The sequence below is a fragment of the Garra rufa genome, chromosome 7 (assembly GCF_049309525.1).
Source record: "Garra rufa chromosome 7, GarRuf1.0, whole genome shotgun sequence".
NCBI classification, from domain to species: domain Eukaryota; kingdom Metazoa; phylum Chordata; class Actinopteri; order Cypriniformes; family Cyprinidae; genus Garra; species Garra rufa.
The window spans coordinates 40,126,556-40,146,441 of NC_133367.1; the positions used below are offsets into that span (position 1 = coordinate 40,126,556).

Sequence of the window (19,886 nt, forward strand, 5' to 3'; positions counted from 1 at the left end):
GCCCTTTAAGAAAAACACGTCACTCACACACACACATCAGACCGGAAGAGACATGCGGATCTATCAACACACGAGACCATAAACTGTCATAAAGCTGCTTCCAATTCCTCCTCAGATGACTGAAATGACACTGCTGCTCCTCTAAAGCGCCTCTGCACCATTTAAGGGCACGACTCGGCTATTTAAAACAAGGTAATTTAAGTCTAAAGAGCGAGTCTGAATATAGTAAGTAGTGATGCAGTGATGCAAACTGGTCGTGTTTGAATACACAAACAACATGATTAAGCAATGTACAGACGTTATCCTTTTCTATCATAGAGTTTTTTTTTTTTTTTCTGCTCTTGTTTGTTTGGGACCTAATGTACACTTGCACAAATCACTGTGCCACAAGATACAAATGAATATGGTTATTGTCGTTATTTAAAGAGTAGTAAATCGTTAAACATCTCTTTGTCCTACATGGAACTGTTGTTTAAAATGCTGCAGAGCTATTTGATTTTTTTTTTTTTTTTTTTGAGCCAAATGTCCAAATTGTTCTGTCAAGCATGGTTCAATAAATTAACTTCTATAGCTAGAAACACTTGCCTATCAACATTTTATGGCTGTCACCCTCCACTCTGTGGGATGACCAAGTTTACTTCACCAATTTACTAATAAATCCTAATCTAATCATGACAAACTATATATCGTTGGAAAGGTCTAAGGCTCCTAAATAGATATTTGACTTTTTTTGTTACAAATTATGTAGGAAAAATCTACTTCATCACAGGAGTTCTGACCTTTTTCCACAAACAGACTTTCTTGTAGCCTTTTTCTCCATTACACATTAGAAATAATAAGAAATGATATGTCAGATGAAAACTTAAAATTTCAAAATTCATCCTTTGGAATGCCATTTTAAAATCAGACATTGCATCAACATGGAAAATGTACACCAAAATCATATTACTAAATGTTCTTGTCCATGAATTATAAAGATTTAAGATTCAATTCTTCATTTTCACGTCTTTGTTCAAAAATGGGAGTAACAGTTAAGGGGTTAATGGATCGCCATGCTCATATATGGTTCCATTGCTCTGCTGGTCCATAAATCAGGCACGATCAAAGTATTACTCTTTTAATATTCAAAGTGCAAATAGAGACCGAATTTTACAAGCATGATACAGAGCTATTTACACAACTACACAACTTATTATAGCCCACACACTAATAACAGCCTAGATATTTTATGTATCTTAATTTGCTAGCATTGGGGAGCCGCTCTCTAAATGTAGGGTATTAAAATTGATTTTGAATGCGCGTGCGGGTTTTACTTTTGGTTTCGTTTTAACGACCGTGCAAAACTCTTGGCGACGCTGAGAGTGCAACTCTGCCGCTGAGTTATCATCTGATGTGGATGTATGCCGCGTTGTACAGTACAGTCGTGGCCAAAAGTGTTGAGAATTACATAAATATTGGAAATTGGAAAAGTTGCTGCTTAAGTTTTTATAATAGCAATTTGCATATACTCCAGAATGTTATGAAGAGTGATCAGATGAATTGCATAGTCCTTCTTTGCCATGAAAATTAATTTAATCCCGAAAAAAACTTTCCACTGCATTGTTAAGAAGGCTTCAGGGCGTCCAAGAAAGTCCAGCAAGCGCCAGGATCGTCTTCTAAAGAGGATTCAGCTGCGGGATCGGAGTGCCACCAGTGCAGAGCTTGCTCAGGAATGGCAGCAGGCAGGTGTGAGCGCGTCTGCACGCAGTGAGGCCAAGACTTTTGGAAGATGGCCTGGTGTCAAGAAGGGCAGCAAAGAAGCCACTTCTCTCCCAAAAAAAAACATCAGGGACAGATTGATCTTCTGCAAAAAGTATGGCGAATGGACTGCTGAGGACTGGGGCAAAGTCATATTCTCCGATGAAGCCTCTTTCCGATTGTTTGGGGCATCTGGAAAAAGGCTGGTCTGGAGAAGAAAAGGTGAGCGCTACCATCAGTCCTGTGTCATGCCAACAGTAAAGCATCCTGAGACCATTCATGTGTGGGGTTGCTTCTCATCCAAGGGAGTGGGCTCACTCACAATTTTGCCCAAAAACACAGCCATGAATAAAGAATGGTACCAAAACACCCTCCAACAGCAACTTCTTCCAACAATCCAACAACAGTTTGGTGAAGAACAATGCATTTTCCAGCACGATGGAGCACCGTGCCATAAGGCAAAAGTGATAACTAAGTGGCTCGGGGACCAAAACGTTGAAATTTTGTGTCCATGGCCTGGAAACTCCCCAAATCTTAAAACTTGTGGTCAATCCTCAAGAGGCGGGTGGACAACCAAAAACCCACTAATTCTGACAAACTCCAGCAAGTGATTATGAAAGAATGGGTTGCTATCAGTCAGGATTTGGCCCAGAAGTTGATTGAGAGCATGCCCAGTCGAATTGCAGAGGTCCTGAAAAAGAAGGGCCAACACTGCAGATACTGACTCTTTGCATAAATGTCATGTAATTGTCGTATGAAGTGCTTGTAATTATATTTCAGTACATCACAGAAACAACTGAAACAAAGAACTAAAAGCAGTTTAGCAGCAAACTTTGTGAAAACTAATATTTGTGTCATTCTCAAAACTTTTGGCCACGACTGTATATCGAGAAGGAGGCGCCATGAATTGCATCTGACATAATGTGCCCTGAAGATGAAGTTTAAATGGTTATGAAATATTGGAGAGAACGGCGGACCTGTCACTGCATCAGCTCACAGCAGTCTGTGCAGTAATTAGGCTAGCGAAAGTTTTGTAAAATATAAATAAAATATAATTGCCTGAATCGTATAAATGCTGGATTAAGATCGTGAGGGGGGTCGAATCGAGATCGCGATCTTTTAACGATTAATTGTGCAGCTCTACTCCGCAGACTGCCTGATGTTGTTGTTGAGAATTTTGATGTATTGCTCCTTTTTCATGGTGCCATTTACTGTGATTAGGTTCCCTCGTCCACTGGCTGAAAAACACCCCTTAAACATTAGGTTCCCACCACCATGTTTGACAGTGGGGATGGTGTTCTTAGGGTTGAAGGCTTCTCCTTTTTTACGCCAAATGAAGGCTACATCATTGTGGCCAAACAATTCAATTTTTGTTTCATCTGACCATAAAACAGAAGACAAGAAGTCGTCTTCTTTGTCCAGATGAGCATTTGCAAAGGCCAAGCGGGAGCCATGACTGTCCACAAACCAACAGCAGAGAGCTTCTGTTTTTCACCTGTTAGGTTGATTAAAACAGCTGTTCCCAATGAATCAGGGTAATTAGGGTGCTTTAGAACAGCTTGGACTATTTGGAATGGTATAGAACATTGGATTTTCCCATAGACTGTGACAGTTTGCATGAAATGTAAATAAAAGCTGAGAAATATTTTTTTCCACAATGATGCCTCTTGTACATCGTTTTATTGTCTTTTGGGAGAAGCCTGTGTCATTTCCGGTCAAAAAAAACAAAAAACAAAAAAAAACTTGCTGGTTGAATAAAAGTAACTTCAAGTCAGAAATTGCCTGTAGTATGAATAATTTCGGGCTTGACTGTATATATTTTTTTTAGTAAAAATTGTATGTTAAACTACATAATCAACACTATATTTAACAATAATTAACCCAAAAGGCTAAAACATCCTTTGTTGTGAAATATAATATCCACCAGTTTGATGCATATACTGTCACACCAGAGGACAAGGTCTTTTTAAGAAGCATTTTAAATGTGCCGCACATACTGTACAGCGGGCGGCTAGTAGAGTTTCAGTAACATACTTTCTCCTTTGACATGTTCAGAATTAAATAGAAATACTCTAATAATGACAATTTCTGTCCTTTAGTGTGACATAATATCCTATGGTGTGAAACGCATTAAAAAACCCACAGATTTGTTTTTATCTCAAAATGTCAAAAAAAAAATTATTGCAATGGGGGAGATATAAATATCACTCATCTTAAAATGGTATAATTTTCAGCAGTTTTGAACAGATCTTCCTATCAAAGTTTGTCTTGAAGTCATTGAGGGAAATTATGTTAAGTCTAATGTCAGAGTAATTAGGATGCTTTAGAACAGCTTGGACTATTTGGAATGGTATAGAACTTTGGATTTCCCCATAGACTGTGACAGTTTGCAAATGTAAATACAAGCTGAGAAATATTTTTTCCACAATGATGCCTCTTGTACATCGTCTGTTATCTTTTTTATCTGTGTCATTTCTGGCCTTAAACTTGCTGGTTGAATAAAAGTGACTAAGTCAGAATTTGCCAGGGGTATGAATAATATGCATTTGCAATTGTATAAATGCATTTCTTATTCAAAAATGGTCTTTGGACTTTTTTTTTTAGTAATCAGTAACGACTTCTACCCTTTTGGATACCACTATACCATAAGAACGTTTGATTTATTTTTCTCTTCTTCTTATCAGAGGTCAATCATGAGTGCTAAGGCAGTGAGCTACACAATAAAATCACCTGTCGCGCTGCAGATTGGAGACGCTGTATCGGATTCATCTCGCCCTGGCGTCTATATAACAGACATCACCCTCGCTGAGCCTGTGAACGTGAGTATCTCTCACATCAGTTCATAAAGGTTACAATTATTGATCGAGTGGCATGGGTTTATTATTGCCTGATAGCAAGCTTATGCTGGTATGTCTCTTGTGCTTGTGTGTAGATTCAGGAAATCTCTTTCAAGAACTACTACACGGCGTATTTGACGGTCCGTTTGCAGAGGAGAGAGGACGGTTCTTCTTCCAAATGGGTCACTTGTTTGAGAAACTACTGCCTCATGAGCAACCCGCATGCTGAGGCCGGGTCACATGACTATTTCTCCATCTACAGACAACAGGTAGGACAACAGAAAGGAAACCGGTAGTTTTATGATTTGGAAATGAGTGAACATCCTGCTAAACTTTTGCTTTTGTGCTCCAAAATAAGTCCCTTTGCCCACTACACCACAGCTGTAAATATATTAGTGATGTACTGAGAAACATTTTTTCACTGAAATACCAAAGCTGATATTAAAATTTTCATTTAAATGAAAAACAAAACTGAAAATATATTTTTTAATAATCTGGTATTTATTCAAATTCATTTAAGAGCTGTACACTGTGAAAAAAATAAAAAATAATAATAATAATACAAATAAAAAAAATATATATATTGGAGTATGTTTTATAGGAAAGTTTATCTACTTCAAAATTTGTCATTCATGACGTGTTACCTGCCTTTTCTTTGTAATTAATTTACGGCAATCTGACACGTCACATTACAGCATGTCGAATCAACATTTTTGTTTGAATTTAGTTATATGTGACCCTGGACGACAAAACCAGTCATAAGGTTAAATTTGACAAAACTGAGATTTATACATCATATGAAAGCTCAATAAATAAGCAGGAGGACAATGTTAGGATAGGACAATATTTGGCTGAGATACATCTATTTGAAATCAGAAATCTGAGGATGCAAAAAAATCAAAAAGACTGAGAAAATCACCTTTAAAGTTGTCCAAATTAGGTTCTTAACAATGCATATTACAAATCAAAAATTACATTTATACAGTAGGAATTTTACAAAAAATCTTCATGGAACATGAACTTTACTTAATTTCTTAATGATTTTTGGCATAAAAGAAAAATCAAAAATTTTGACCCATTCAATGTATTTTTGGCTATTGCTACAAATATACCCCAGCGACTTAAGACTGGTTTTGTGGTCCAGGGTCACATATAACATTTTTAAAAAGTCCAAATTGTAAGTTGTAAACTCAGAATAACAATTAACAAAATAATAATTCAGATTAAAAAAAAATCCAAATTCTGAGTTATAAACTCAAAATTTAGAGTAAAAATGTCTAAATTGTGAGTAATAAACTCAGAAATTCAGAGTAAAAAATTAAAATTTTAAGTTGTAAACTCAGAAAAAAAATACATATAATTTAGAGCAAAAAAGTCTAAATTGAGAAATGTAAACATATTTCAGAGCTAAAAAGTCCAAACTGAGAGATGGAAAAACGCAGAATTCAGAGTAAAAAAGTACAACTTGAGATATGTAAACATATTTCAGAGCTAAAAAGTCTACATTGAGAGATTAAAAACTCAAAATTCAGAGCAGAAAAAGTTTCAGTTGAAGATGTAAACTAGCAATTCAGAGCAAAAAATCAAAACTGAGAGATGTAAACATATTTCAGAGCAAAAAAGTCCAAATTGAGAGATGTAAAATCAGAATCCAGAGGAAAAAAGTCCAAACTGAGAGATGTAAACTTGGAATTCAGAGGAAAAAAGTCCAAATTGTAAGTTATTAACAGAATTCAGAGTAAAAAAGTCCAAACTGAGAGATGTAAACTCGGAATTAAGAGCAAAAAAGTACAACTTGAGATATGTAAACATATTTCAGAGCTAAAAAGTCTACATTGAGAGATAAAAACTCAAAATTCAGAGCAAAAAAAGTTTCAATTGAAGATGTAAACTAGCAATTCAGAGCAAAAAATCAAAACTGAGAGATGTAAACATATTTCAGTGCAAAAAAGTCCAAATTGAGAGATGTAAATTTAGAATTCAGAGCAAAAAAGTCCAAACTGAGAGATGTAAACATATTTCAGAGGAAAAAAAGTCCAAATTGAAGATGTAAACTCAGAATTCAGTGCAAAAAAGTCCAAACTGAGAGATGTAAACATATTTCAGAGCAAAAAAGTACAAATTGAGAGATGTAAAATTGGAATTCAGAGGGAAAAAAGTCCAAATTGAAGTTGTCAACTCAGAATTCAGAGGAAAAAAGTCCAAACTGAGAGATGTAAACTTATTTCAGAGCAAAAAAGTCAAAATTTAAAGATGTAAACTCGGAATTCAGAGGAAAAAAAGTCCAAATTGTGAGTTATACACAGAATTCAGAGGAAAAAAGTCCTAATTGTGAGATATAAACTCAGAATTCAGAGCAAAAACATCCAAATTATGAGATAAAAAAAGTAAAAATTGTGAAAAGTGAGCTCATAATTGCATGATATAAACACAGAATTGTGAGATATAAGCTTGCAATTGCTTAAAATAAAGAAAAAAGAAAAAGTCAAAATTGTGACAAAGTCGCAGTTATTTAAAACATTTTTTTTATTATTCCCAACATAAACTCTGCATTGCCATATGTTTTCAGAAACGGGCTTCCATAAAAACAGCATATAATTTCTTCATTAAAATGAAAAGCCATTTAAAAAAAACGATAAATCAGTATTGACCAGCACTAGCGTCCACACAGCTAACATATTTACCAGTTGTAGCTGATGTTTGCACGAAATAGAAGCTGACAAATTAAAAAAAAAAATGTGTCATCAAAAATGCACCAGTTAAACCGCTTCAAACCGGTTATTTCGGGTGAATATTTTCACCTACCTAATTTTCTGTTCAGCTACAGTCACATTATCACTATTTTGGCCATTTTTTTGTGTGAATACTAGCGAAATTCACGTGGGGAATTCCTCTGAGACAACACCGTCAGTTACGTTCACAGGATATCATCAGTTTTTCAATTAAAACCCCCCTAACAGTTTTGTCAGCCATGCCAGCGTAATCGCAGCAGCTCACTGAACATTTTGTTTGTCATCACGGTGATTTGGCCCATTTGTGGCTCTCCGGGGATCTGATGTCCCGCTCTTTGATCTGTGAGTTGCCTGTAATGACTGCTTTAATGTATTGAGATCAGGCTCCCTCAACGCTTTTAGCTGTGTTTCAAAGACACAGGGATATTAGACGCATGTCCTCGACTGAACCCTCAGATGATTGGACGGTGGATTCTGTGCTGTATGGCCACCTTTAGTGGCATCGAATGAAATTTGCATTGAAAAGCCCACCTGGGACGCCACACCGCTCTCACCCCATCTGTTGTAATCTGTGTAAGCCGTTTTTTGATGTCAACGGACACTGCAATGATAAATAAGTCTTTATTAAGAAGGGGAGAAATATTGAATGGAAAGTCCTCGCAGGTTTTCATAATTACAAGGACATTCTTTTCAATTATATTGAGGTGTATAGTGAATTTAAAGGATTAGTTCACACAAAAATGACAACTCTGTCTTTGTTTATGCCAAAACTTGATGACTTTCTTTTTATTGTAGAAGGTAAAATATGGATATTTTAGATAATAAAAGGCAATAATTTTGATTGCAACTGTATATATAAATATATATATTTTTTATATATATGAGCAATATCACACGAGTAGACTTGAGATATGGCTGTATATCGGCACGGTTGTGATTCGCCGTAGGCACGAGGCCGCAGGTAATCACAGAGTGCCGATATACAGCCATATCTCAAGTCTACTCGTGTGATATTGCTTTTATACAACAGTTCGACGGCACGAGTGTGTAAATACATAAACAAAATAACAACGGAGTGTCTTTAAAAGCCCTCTTTTGTGCAAACTATTCCTTCCGCCACAAATTCAAATCAAAGTTTGACGGTTGGTCAGCTGAGCATAAGCTTCTCGTTACTAATTCCAAAACGTCACTTTAGAACTAGTAACGAATGAAACCTCACTGTTTGAGTATTATGACAGAGGGATAGACTGAGCGAATGCACGTGTTTCTCAATACTAAATTTCTGTGGTTACCTACCGCGAATCACAACCGTGCCGATATACAGCCATATCTCAAGTCTACGAGTGTGATATTGCGTTTATACAACAGTTCGACGGCACAAGTGTGTAAATACATAAACAAAATAACAACGGAGTGTCTTTAAAAGCCCTCTTTTGTGCAAACTATTCCTTCCGCCACAAATTCAAATCAAAGTTTGACGGTTGGTCAGCTGAGCATAAGCTTTTCGTTACTAATTCCAAAACGTCACTTTAGAACTAGTAACGAATGAAACCTCACTGTTTGAGTATTATGACAGAGGGATAGACTGAGCGAATGCACGTGTTTCTCAATACTAAATTTCTGTGGTTACCTACCGCGAATCACAACCGTGCCGATATACAGCCATATCTCAAGTCTACGAGTGTGATATTGCGTTTATACAACAGTTCGACGGCACAAGTGTGTAAATACATAAACAAAATAACAACGGAGTGTCTTTAAAAGCCCTCTTTTGTGCAAACTATTCCTTCCGCCACAAATTCAAATCAAAGTTTGACGGTTGGTCAGCTGAGCATAAGCTTTTCGTTACTAATTCCAAAACGTCACTTTAGAACTAGTAACGAATGAAACCTCACTGTTTGAGTATTATGACAGAGGGATAGACTGAGCGAATGCACGTGTTTCTCAATACTAAATTTCTGTGGTTACCTACCGCGAATCACAACCGTGCCGATATACAGCCATATCTCAAGTCTACGAGTGTGATATTGCGTTTATACAACAGTTCGACGGCACAAGTGTGTAAATACATAAACAAAATAACAACGGAGTGTCTTTAAAAGCCCTCTTTTGTGCAAACTATTCCTTCCGCCACAAATTCAAATCAAAGTTTGACGGTTGGTCAGCTGAGCATAAGCTTTTCGTTACTAATTCCAAAACGTCACTTTAGAACTAGTAACGAATGAAACCTCACTGTTTGAGTATTATGACAGAGGGATAGACTGAGCGAATGCACGTGTTTCTCAATACTAAATTTCTGTGGTTACCTACCGCGAATCACAACCGTGCCGATATACAGCCATATCTCAAGTCTACGAGTGTGATATTGCGTTTATACAACAGTTCGACGGCACAAGTGTGTAAATACATAAACAAAATAACAACGGAGTGTCTTTAAAAGCCCTCTTTTGTGCAAACTATTCCTTCCGCCACAAATTCAAATCAAAGTTTGATGGTTGGTCAGCTGAGCATAAGCTTCTCGTTACTAATTCCAAAACGTCACTTTAGAACTAGTAACGAAGGAATGTTGAGTTGCTTCATTGAAAGACTATTGTATTACTGTATTAAAACCTCACTGTATCATGTTTGAGTATTATGAGAGACAGATAGACTGAGCGAGTGATTAACGTACCTGCATCTGATAGAGCATTCATTATTCATATTCACGATATGACATTAGTTTGAATGTTTACGGAAGAAATCGTTAATATCCGTTCATCTGTTAAAGGTGATTGTGCTGCTCAGTGCATTTATTGGCTGTAGCAAGCTGTTGTTGAAGCTAAAAATAACTTCCCTTTAACTTTTCATTTTAAAAGTCCCAAAGTCACCATTAACTGCTCACTCATAACACGGTCTCTTGTCGCCATCTAAAGGCGGAACAATGTAACATTAACTAAAATCACCACGAATACACGCACATTTCTCAATACTAAATACTATTATTAAATACATTATTTAAAATTTATTTTATATACATTTTTATTTATTGAGTAGTAATATTTAATAAACAACAACAACAAAAACAGGCATCAAAAAGTTGCTAGGTAATTCAGTCAAGAGTAAAGTCAGCATTGAATTTACATCTTCTTCTCTGGAACAAATAACAAATTAATGAGATCAAAGACTGCCCGTTAGATTTACCCACAATGAATTACATGTCATATGTAACCACTACAGAGACATCAGAGCCAGCAGTAAATTCCTGAAGATCTGGCGTGGTCAGAACGCTCTTGTGCGGATTGATGAGTGCAGAACGCCCCCTGACGTTATGGGTCTTGCATGTCCAAAAACGACGAAGCAAATTTTCAAACAGACGTTATCTTTATTAATAAACTGCATATTTGAACTATAAACAAGTACATTCTCGCCTGAAAACCTCTTAAAACTACATTCCGTGACACAAAAAGAGTAATATTTATAAAATGATACGGGATTTGGACGTCCGCCATGAAACTCAAGAGGTAAAAGGTCCCGGCTACACTGTAAAAAAAAATCCATAAAATTTACGGTAGCAATGTTTTACATTTTAAGGTTTTCACTTAAATTTACAGGTAAATACCGTAATTTCATACTAAAAACCATAACTCATATAATGTTAATGTACCAACTTTTTGAAGCACTGAAATCTGTTTTGTACCTTTGTAATACAATGATAACCACCAAAAGCAGGTGGAGATGACAACATCACATGATGAACCAAAGCCCATTGCACGGAGGTTTTAAATAATAACTTATATAGAAGGTGCACAGTCTCATTCACACAAACACTAAACACCATCATGGTAACACACATAAAACTGAAATAATGCAAAAAACATTAATTTAACAACATTAGATGTAACATACAACCCTAATGTACAAAACTGCCAAGAAAAAAACTAAGATGAAGAAGTTATTTCAACAAAAAAACATCAAATAAAAAAAATGAAATACAGGGAATTGTGGGAATGTCAATTTATGCTTATTCACTGTAAATTTTACGTTATTTTTCACTTCCAAAAACGGTATACTACCGTAAAATTAAATGCAATGTCCAACAGTTTTTCACCGTATATAGAAGGGGAACTTACCGTTAACCATTTCACAGGTTTTTACCGTAGCATTTTTACAGTTTTTTACCGTTAAATTCACTGTCATTTTTTACAGTGTAGAACACGCGGAGTGATACAAAATTGTGAAAGGGCGTTCCTGTAGCGATACCAGTAGAATATCTCACGGTTCTCAACCAATCAGATTTGAGAACCAGAATGAACTGTTGTATAAATATATTTCTGGTTCTCAAATCTGCGGCCTCGTGCCTATGGCTGATAGTTTTTACATTTTCTTTTATTCAGAGAGTTTTGTATATCTGTGAAAATGAACTTAGAATGACTAGTTCTCTGTATGAAACAAGTTTTAAAGAGTTTGGATGCTGCACTTTAAAGATATAAACTTAATGAAAATGGAAAATGAAATTCTAAGCATGTTATCTGCCTCAAAAACACAGAAAACAAATATTTTAATGTATGTTTTTTAAATATGCCATGGCAATAGTATTTGATGCATCAGGGACACCTTTACAGATTCTCATCAGCCGTGTTTTGACATTATTCTGATGAAGTTTGAAGAAAATTGAGTACAAATATATTGTTTATTGTTCGTTCATGTTTGTTAATGCATTAGCTAATGTTAACAAAAGAGATCCTATTTTAAATAGTTACCAATATGTTTTATGATCTACAACCATTTTTAAATATTATTTTAATGATCTATAAGCATCTAGGAAATAATTATAAACAAATATATTAAAAATAAATACATATTAACTTAGTTGATGTATTTGTTTCTCATTCTAATTAAGTGAACTGAGCAGTATAGTGTCATACTTATAAGATATTTTTTATCCTATCAGTGAGAGTGTATATATGTATCATATAATTTTTCCTTTAAAGATTAAAAAAGATTTTAATGCTCTTTAAGCATTTATACAAAATAATTATGTAAAAGTACAGTACATATCAACCGATTCTATGCATTATTGTCATTCTTATACACTGAGAATGAGCTAAATAGCATTAGAGGTCAAACGATTCCTTATCTTATGAGGACCTCTAGTGTTCATCCCTGGTATTAGAGCCTTAATCTGACAAACATATATGACACATTTAATGTTTTTGGGGCCTCTGAGCATGATAACATTTTGAAACTACACGTATTTCCTAAGAATTTCTTGTTCTTTATATGTAAAAAGTTTTGATGACTTAGAATAATGCAATTTAAAGATATATGGACATAACATCTTTTTTTATTGTTACTTTCATAAATCACCACATCAACACCATTCAAGACATCCCAAAGCTGTTCACAATTTAGCATCTTCAGTATCTTGGCATCATGTTGACAAAGTTTGGTGTGAACTGTCTGATTCTGCTATGAGTGATATGAATTTTTTCACAGCTATATTTTTCCAAAAATCCACATTCAAATCAAAATAGCCGACTTCCTGTTGGTCGTAGCTAATGGGTGTAAATTAGAAAGTTGTCCGGCTTGATGAGACCAATATACCAACCGAGTTTGATGTCTGTAGCTACAACTAACCCTCCAACTTTTGTCAAAAGGTGGCGCTATAGAGTGCCTCCTCAATGCCCATTTATGAGCTTTTGCCAGTGTTTTACTGTCATTAATATTGATGTGTGTGTTGAGTTTCATGAAATTCTAAGCATGTTATCTGCCTCAAAAACACAGGAAACAAATGTTAAAGTTTGACACGTTGCCACGGCAACAGCGTTTGATCTATCTAGGACCCTTTTACAGATTCTCATCGGCTGTGTTTTGATATTATTCTGATGAAGTTTGAAGCAAATTGAGTAAAATTAAGAGGCTGATTTAAAAGCGTTTTGCAAACAACACACTTTGACTCACAATAGTCACATCTCTGTGATCCGCATCAGACGACAAACAAACTGCTGAAGTTTGGTCAAAATCAGGCAAAGTGTGTCAAAGTTATTAGACACTTCCTGTTTCTCATTTCTCACCATAATTTGTTGCCCCGCCACGGCCAAACCATTCGAGATATGGAAAATCCCCTGGCAATTTTGCGTCCCCAATGTCTTGAGATCATGCTGACCGAGTTTGGTGGCCATCGGTGGAAAGGCCTAGGAGGAGTATTTCAAATTCCATTGCATGCACTTTTTAGACATCCCTGAATAGCTGACTTTTCCAAAAATCCACATTTAAATAAAAATAGCCGACTTCCTGTTGGTCGTAGCTAATGGGTTTAAATTAGAAAGTTGTCCGGCTTGATGAGTCCAATATATGTACTGAGTTTGGGGACTGTAGGAGAAAGTAACCCCCCAACTTTTGTCAAAAGGTGGCGCTATGGAGCGCCCGCTCAGTGCCCATTTTTGGGCTTTTATCAGTGTTTAACTGTCATTAAAACAGATGTGTGTGTTGAGTTTCATGAAATTCTAAGCATTTTAAGTGGCTCAAAAACACAATCAAAATTTAAAGTTTGACACATTGCCATGGCAACATGATAAAAGTTATCGATAATGTTTTGACATTATTGTGATGAAGTTTGAAGCAAATTGAGTAAAATTAAGAGGCTGAGTTTAAAGCATTTTGAAAACGTCACGCTTTCTGCTGCCAGTTGGTGGCGCTATAACTTTGACTCATAATAGTCACGTCTCTGTGATCCGCATCAGACGACGAACAAACTGCTGAAGTTTGGTCAAAATCAGACAAAGTATGTCAAAGTTATTAGTCCCTTCCTGTTTCTCATTTCTCGCCATAACTTTGTCGCCACACCACTGCCAAACCATTCGAGATATCAAAAATCCCCTGGCAATTTTGCGTCCCCAATGTCTTGAGATCATGTCATCATTTCAAATTCCATTGCATGCGCTTTTTAGACATCCCTAAATAGCTGACTTCCTGTTTGGCGAAGCACGGACTATGAGCGCGAAAGTTGTTCGGCCCGATGAGGTCTATATGTGTATGAATTTTGGTGACTGTAGGTCAATTGGTGTGCGCTCCAGAGCCCCTCAAAATTCGACATGGTTTTAGCTGTGCCACGCCCCACAATGCCCCCCCCCCCCACACACACCTTGGTGACAACCCCCCCCCCCCCCCCATGTCAAAGTCCTTTCGGCCCTGATGGCCGCAGATTCCAACGTGTGTGCAAATTTCCAAGAGTTTTTGGGCATGTTAAGGCCCCAAAAGTGCCCGGAAGGTTGATTAAAAAAAATAAAATAATAAGAATCCTTAGGAGAACAATTCGCCCATTTTGGGCTTGGGCCGTAAATAGTCCAAACTGAATATATAACAATAAACTAAAATGAATTATTAATAAATACTGTATTAGTATATAAATGATCATTTTCAGCATAGGTGCATTTCCACTGTGAGAGACAGAATCTAAAAAGAAAAATCCAGACATCACATTGTAAGATTTTTTAACAATTTATGTGTGAATTACTGTGTCAAATAAGTATTTGATCACTTGCTTATCAGCCAGATTTCTGATCCTCATCTGTTATTTTGCTTTTAAATAGTCCAGCTACACTCTGCTCGTGATTCTAAATTAGTAGCACCTGTTTGAGGTCGTTAGCTTTCATAAAGACAGCTGTGCAACCCACAATCAGCCAAAGTCTAAGTAGTAACATGGGCAAAACCAAAGAGCTGTCAAAAGACACGAGACAAAATTGTAGACCTTCTTAAAGCTGGAAAGGGCTACAGGGCAATTGCCACACAGCTTGCTGAAAAAAGAACAACTGTTGGAGCAATTGTCAGAAAATGGAAGAGAAAATGTCCCTTGGAATGGGGCCCCATGGCAGATCTCTCCTCATGGGGTATCAATGATGCTAAGAATGGTGAAGAATCAGCCCAGAACTACATGGGAGGAGCTGGTCAATGCCGTGAAGAGAGCTGGGACCATTGTTTCCAAGGCTACTATTAGTAAAAAACTCAGGGGTCATGGTTTAAAATCTTGCATCGCACGGAAGGTTCCCCTGCTTCAGTCAGCCCATGTCCAGGCCCGTCTGAAGTTTGCCAGGGACTATCTGGATGATCCAGAGGAGTCATGGGAGAAAGTCCTGTGGTCAGATGAGACCAAAGTAGAACTTTTTGGTCTTAACTCCATTTGCTGTGTTTGGAGGAAGAAGAATGATGAGTATCATCCCAATAATACCATACCTACAGTGAAGCATGGGGCTGGAAGCATCATGCTCTGGGGGTGTTTTTCTGCGCAGGGGACAGGACGACTGCACTGTATTAAGGAGAGGATGAACGGGGCCATGTATTGTGACATATTGGGCAAAAACCTTCCCTCAGTCAGAGCATTAAAGATGGGTCGTGGCTGGGTCTTCCAACATGACAATGACCCAAAGCACACAGCCAGGAAAACCAAGGAGTGGCTCCGTAAGAAGCATATCAAGGTTCTGGAGTGGCCTAGCCAGTCTCCAGACCTAAATCCAATAGAAAATCTTTGGAGGGAGCTGAAACTCTGTGTTGCTCAACGACAGCCCCGAAACCTGACAGATCTAGAGAAGATCTGTATGGAGGAGTGGGCCAAAATCCCTCCTGCAGTGTGTGCAAACCTGGTGAAGAACTACAGGAACTGTTTGACATCCGTAATTGTTAACAAAGGCTTCTGTACCAAATATAAAAAAAAAATTGACACAAGTGATCAAATACTTATTTGACACAGTAATTCACATTGAATTCTGAATTCAAATTGAATGCTGAATGCTGCCTTTACTCTTGACTGAATTGCGTAGCAACTTTTTGATGCCTGTTTTTGTTGTTGTTGTTATTAAATATGATTACCCAATAAATAAAAAACGTATAAAAAATATATTTTAAACAATGTATTTAATAATAGTATTTCGTATTGAGAAACGTGCGTGTATTTGTGATTGTGATTTTAGTTAACATTACATTGTTCTGTCTTTAGATGGCGACAAGAGACCGTGTTATGAGTGAGCAGTTAATAGTGACTTTGGGACTTTTAAACTGAAAAGTTAAGCGGAAGTTATTTTCAGCTTCAACAACAGCTTGCTACAGCGAAAAAATGCACTGAGCAGCACAATCACCCTTAATAGATGAACGGATATTAATATTTTCTTCAGTAAACATTCAAACTAATGTCATATCATCGTGAATATGAATAATGAATCAGATGCGGGTACGGTAATCACTCGCTTAGTCTATCTCTCTCATAATACTCAAACATGATACAGTGAGGTTTTAATACAGTAATACAATAGGCTTTCAATGAAGCAACTCAACATTCCTTCGTTACTAGTTCTAAAGTGACGTTTTGGAATTAGTAACGGAGCTTATGCTCAGATGATCAACCGTCAAACTTTGATTTGAATCCGTGGCGGAAGAAAGTAGTTTGCACAAAAGAGGGCTTTTAAAGACACTCCGTTGTTATTTTGTTTATGTATTTACACACTCATGCCTTTGAACTGTTGTATAAACGCATAAATTTATTTATTTTTCGATATATTTGTATTATATGTATGTTCTGTGTGTATTTATATCAGTTTTATTAAAGTATATGCCATTTATATACTAATATAGTTTTTATTATTATTTTAATTTTATTTTTATGATAAAATAAACAAACAAAAATAAAATATTAAAAACTTATATTATATAAATGGTATATAAATACCTCAATAGCACTTATTTAAAAAAGTAATATTGCAAAACTGATCATAAAAATGAAAACTAAATTAAAATATTAATAAATGTTGTATTAGTATATTAATGGTATGTTAATACTTCAGAGACAGATGAAGAGAATACATATAAATATAAACAAAAAATACTGCTAAATAAAAATCAAGTGAGTTGCAATATTTAAACTGCTAATATTAATAAGTTTCAGTAAATAAAAATATATTAAATAGTTGTTTTTCCCCCCAAAAAAAATCACTTAAAATTGCTCAAACTTAAACTGAAAATTTAAAAATGAAAACTAAACCAAAATCTCGAGAAGTAGTAGTACATAATAATACATCAAAAGTTGAAGAACAAAAATAAAATAAAATAAAAATCTCTAATAAATAAAAATAAATAGTCATTGATTTTGAAGCAACTTAGAATGACTAAACATCAAACCAAAATTATTATGCATTTGAAAACAAAATTTAAAACTAAATCAAAATATTAATAAACACTATACTAATATATAAATATAATGTGAAATTTGAATTAAGTAGCAGTGTATAAATAACACTCCAATAACACTGATATAAAGACACATAAACATAAATAAAAGCGTGGTTTAGAATGACATTGGGGTGGGAAACGGATGCCAGATATTTTTCTTTTGTGTGAGAGAGAGAGAGAGAGAGAGAGAGAGAGAGAGAGAGAGAGAGAGAGAGAGAGAGAGAGAGAAAGAGAGAGAACTAGCACAAATGATTTAAAGAGGAACATGCTCACAGTCATAGTGTGTGGCATTTGCATGGTTTCTCTGGAGATGGCCTTCAAAATCTCTTCAAATCTCTCAGAAAACACGCAGATAAGTCGGCAGTGTTGGCAGGCTCTGTGACTCCTCTGCATCAGTAACTTTTCAGTGTGAAAAACTGACACGGTTTTGCTGCATCACTGTTTTTGACATATTCATTTGACACACTCTGTTCTCTGAGATCCTGTGGGTCGGTGAAGGTCACGGCAGACTCAGCCTAAACATTTCCAATCAACTTGGCAACGTAAAAAAAGATTTCAAATGTTCTTTTGAACTTTCTATTCATCAAAGAATCCTGGATATAAAGCTGCAGAACTGTTTTCAACATTGAGGATAATAATAAATGTTTCTTGAGCAGCAAATCAGCATCTTAGATTGATTTCTGAAGGGTCATGTGACACTGAAGACTGGAGTAATGATGCTGAAAATGTAGCTTTGCATCAAAGAAATAAACTGGATAAAAAAGTTGGTCAAGACAAACTGTAAGTTGGCTTGAGAAAGCCTGATCAAAAAGTTTGAAAAAGTTTTAAGGTTTTCACTCTAAATCGTTTGAAGTGTAAAGTAATTTTAAAGCTTAAAGCTGGAATGTTTTGAAGGCAATACAGTCATTTTAGCATGTTACTAGCTTGATTAGAATGTTGTTAGCATTAGCATGTTGCTAACATGTTTCCAGCATGATTGTCCTGTTACTAGCAGGTTGCCAACATGTTTTTTGGATGATTAGCATTTTTAACATGAATATAGCGTGTTTCTAGTCTGTTGCTAATGTGTTGCCTGCAAGATTAGAATGCTGTTAACATGTTAGCATTATTAGCAAGTTACTAGCATGCTGCTACCTTGTTTCTAGTGTGATTAGTATGTTGCTAACATGATTAACATGTTGTTAACGTTTTAAACATAAATCGTTTTATTTCTCAACGTGTTAGCATGATCAGACTGTCTCTAGAACGATTAGCAAGTTAATAGCATGTTAGCATCATAAACATGCAGCTAACGTTTCTAACGTGTTTAGCACACTTTGCTAGCATGTTTCCAACATGATTAGAACCTTACTAGCAAGTTGTTAGCATGGATCTATCATGATTAGCATGTTTCTAGTATGTTTTTAACATGACTAGTGTGTTGTAATCCTGTTTTTTATCATGATTAGCATATTGTTAGCATGTTTTAACATGACATTAGCGTGTTTCTAGCATGATTAACGAGTTGCTAACATGTTTTTAGGATGATTACCACTTTCTAACATGGATTAGCATGTTTAACATGTTAGCATGTTTCTAGTATGTTTTTAACATGATTAACATGCTGTTAACATGTTTCTAACGTGATTAGCATGTTGTTAACGTGTTGCTAGCATGATTAGCATGTCGTTAACGTATTAATAGCATGTTGCTGGCCTGTTTCAAGCATGAGTAGCAAGTTACTAACATGTTGCTAGCATGATTACCCTGTCAGCATGTTTTTTAGCATTATTGGCATGTTGTTATCCTGTTTTAACATGATTAGCATAATGCTAGCATGTTTTAACATAAGTAACATGTCATTAGCATGTTAGCATGTTTCTAGCATGATTAACATGTTACTCGCAAGTTGCTAACATGTTTTTAAGATGATTACAAGTTTTTTTAACTTGAATTAGTTTGGTTAATAACATTTCTAGCATGTTTCTAACATATTTCTAACATGATTTGCATGTTAACATGTTGCTAACATGATTAGAATGTTGTTAGAATTATTAGCATAATGTTAGCATAATTAACATGGTACCACAAGTTGTGGACATTTTTAAGATGATTAACATTTTTTACAAGAATCTAGAACGATTAACATGTTTTTAACATGATTAGCATGTTGTTAACGCTGCGGTAGCATGATTTGAATGTTATTAGCATGATGTTAGCATGATTAACATGGTACCACATGTCTAGCATGATTAGCAAGTTACTAGCAAGTTGTGGACATGTTTTTAAGATGCTTAGCATGATTAGTATGTTGTTAGCTTTATTAGCATTTTGCTAACATGTTTCTAGCATTATTAGAATGCTGTTATCATGTTGCTAGCGTGTTGTTTGCATGTTTCCAGCA

The 19,886-nt window shown here is 35.7% G+C and overlaps 1 protein-coding gene across 1 annotated transcript in view; it reads left to right on the forward strand.

Moving 5' to 3' along the window:
- The first annotated feature begins 48 nt into the window (after positions 1 to 48).
- The window catches only part of nicn1 (nicolin 1), a 32,542-nt gene continuing 12,704 nt past the window's right edge, over positions 49 to 19,886 (forward strand). Inside the window, exons 1-3 of the mRNA XM_073844915.1 lie at positions 49 to 192; positions 4,422 to 4,556; positions 4,670 to 4,843. Coding sequence (XP_073701016.1) covers positions 4,431 to 4,556; positions 4,670 to 4,843 — 300 coding nt within the window. The 5' untranslated portion in view covers positions 49 to 192; positions 4,422 to 4,430. The remainder of the gene's footprint in view (positions 193 to 4,421; positions 4,557 to 4,669; positions 4,844 to 19,886) is intronic.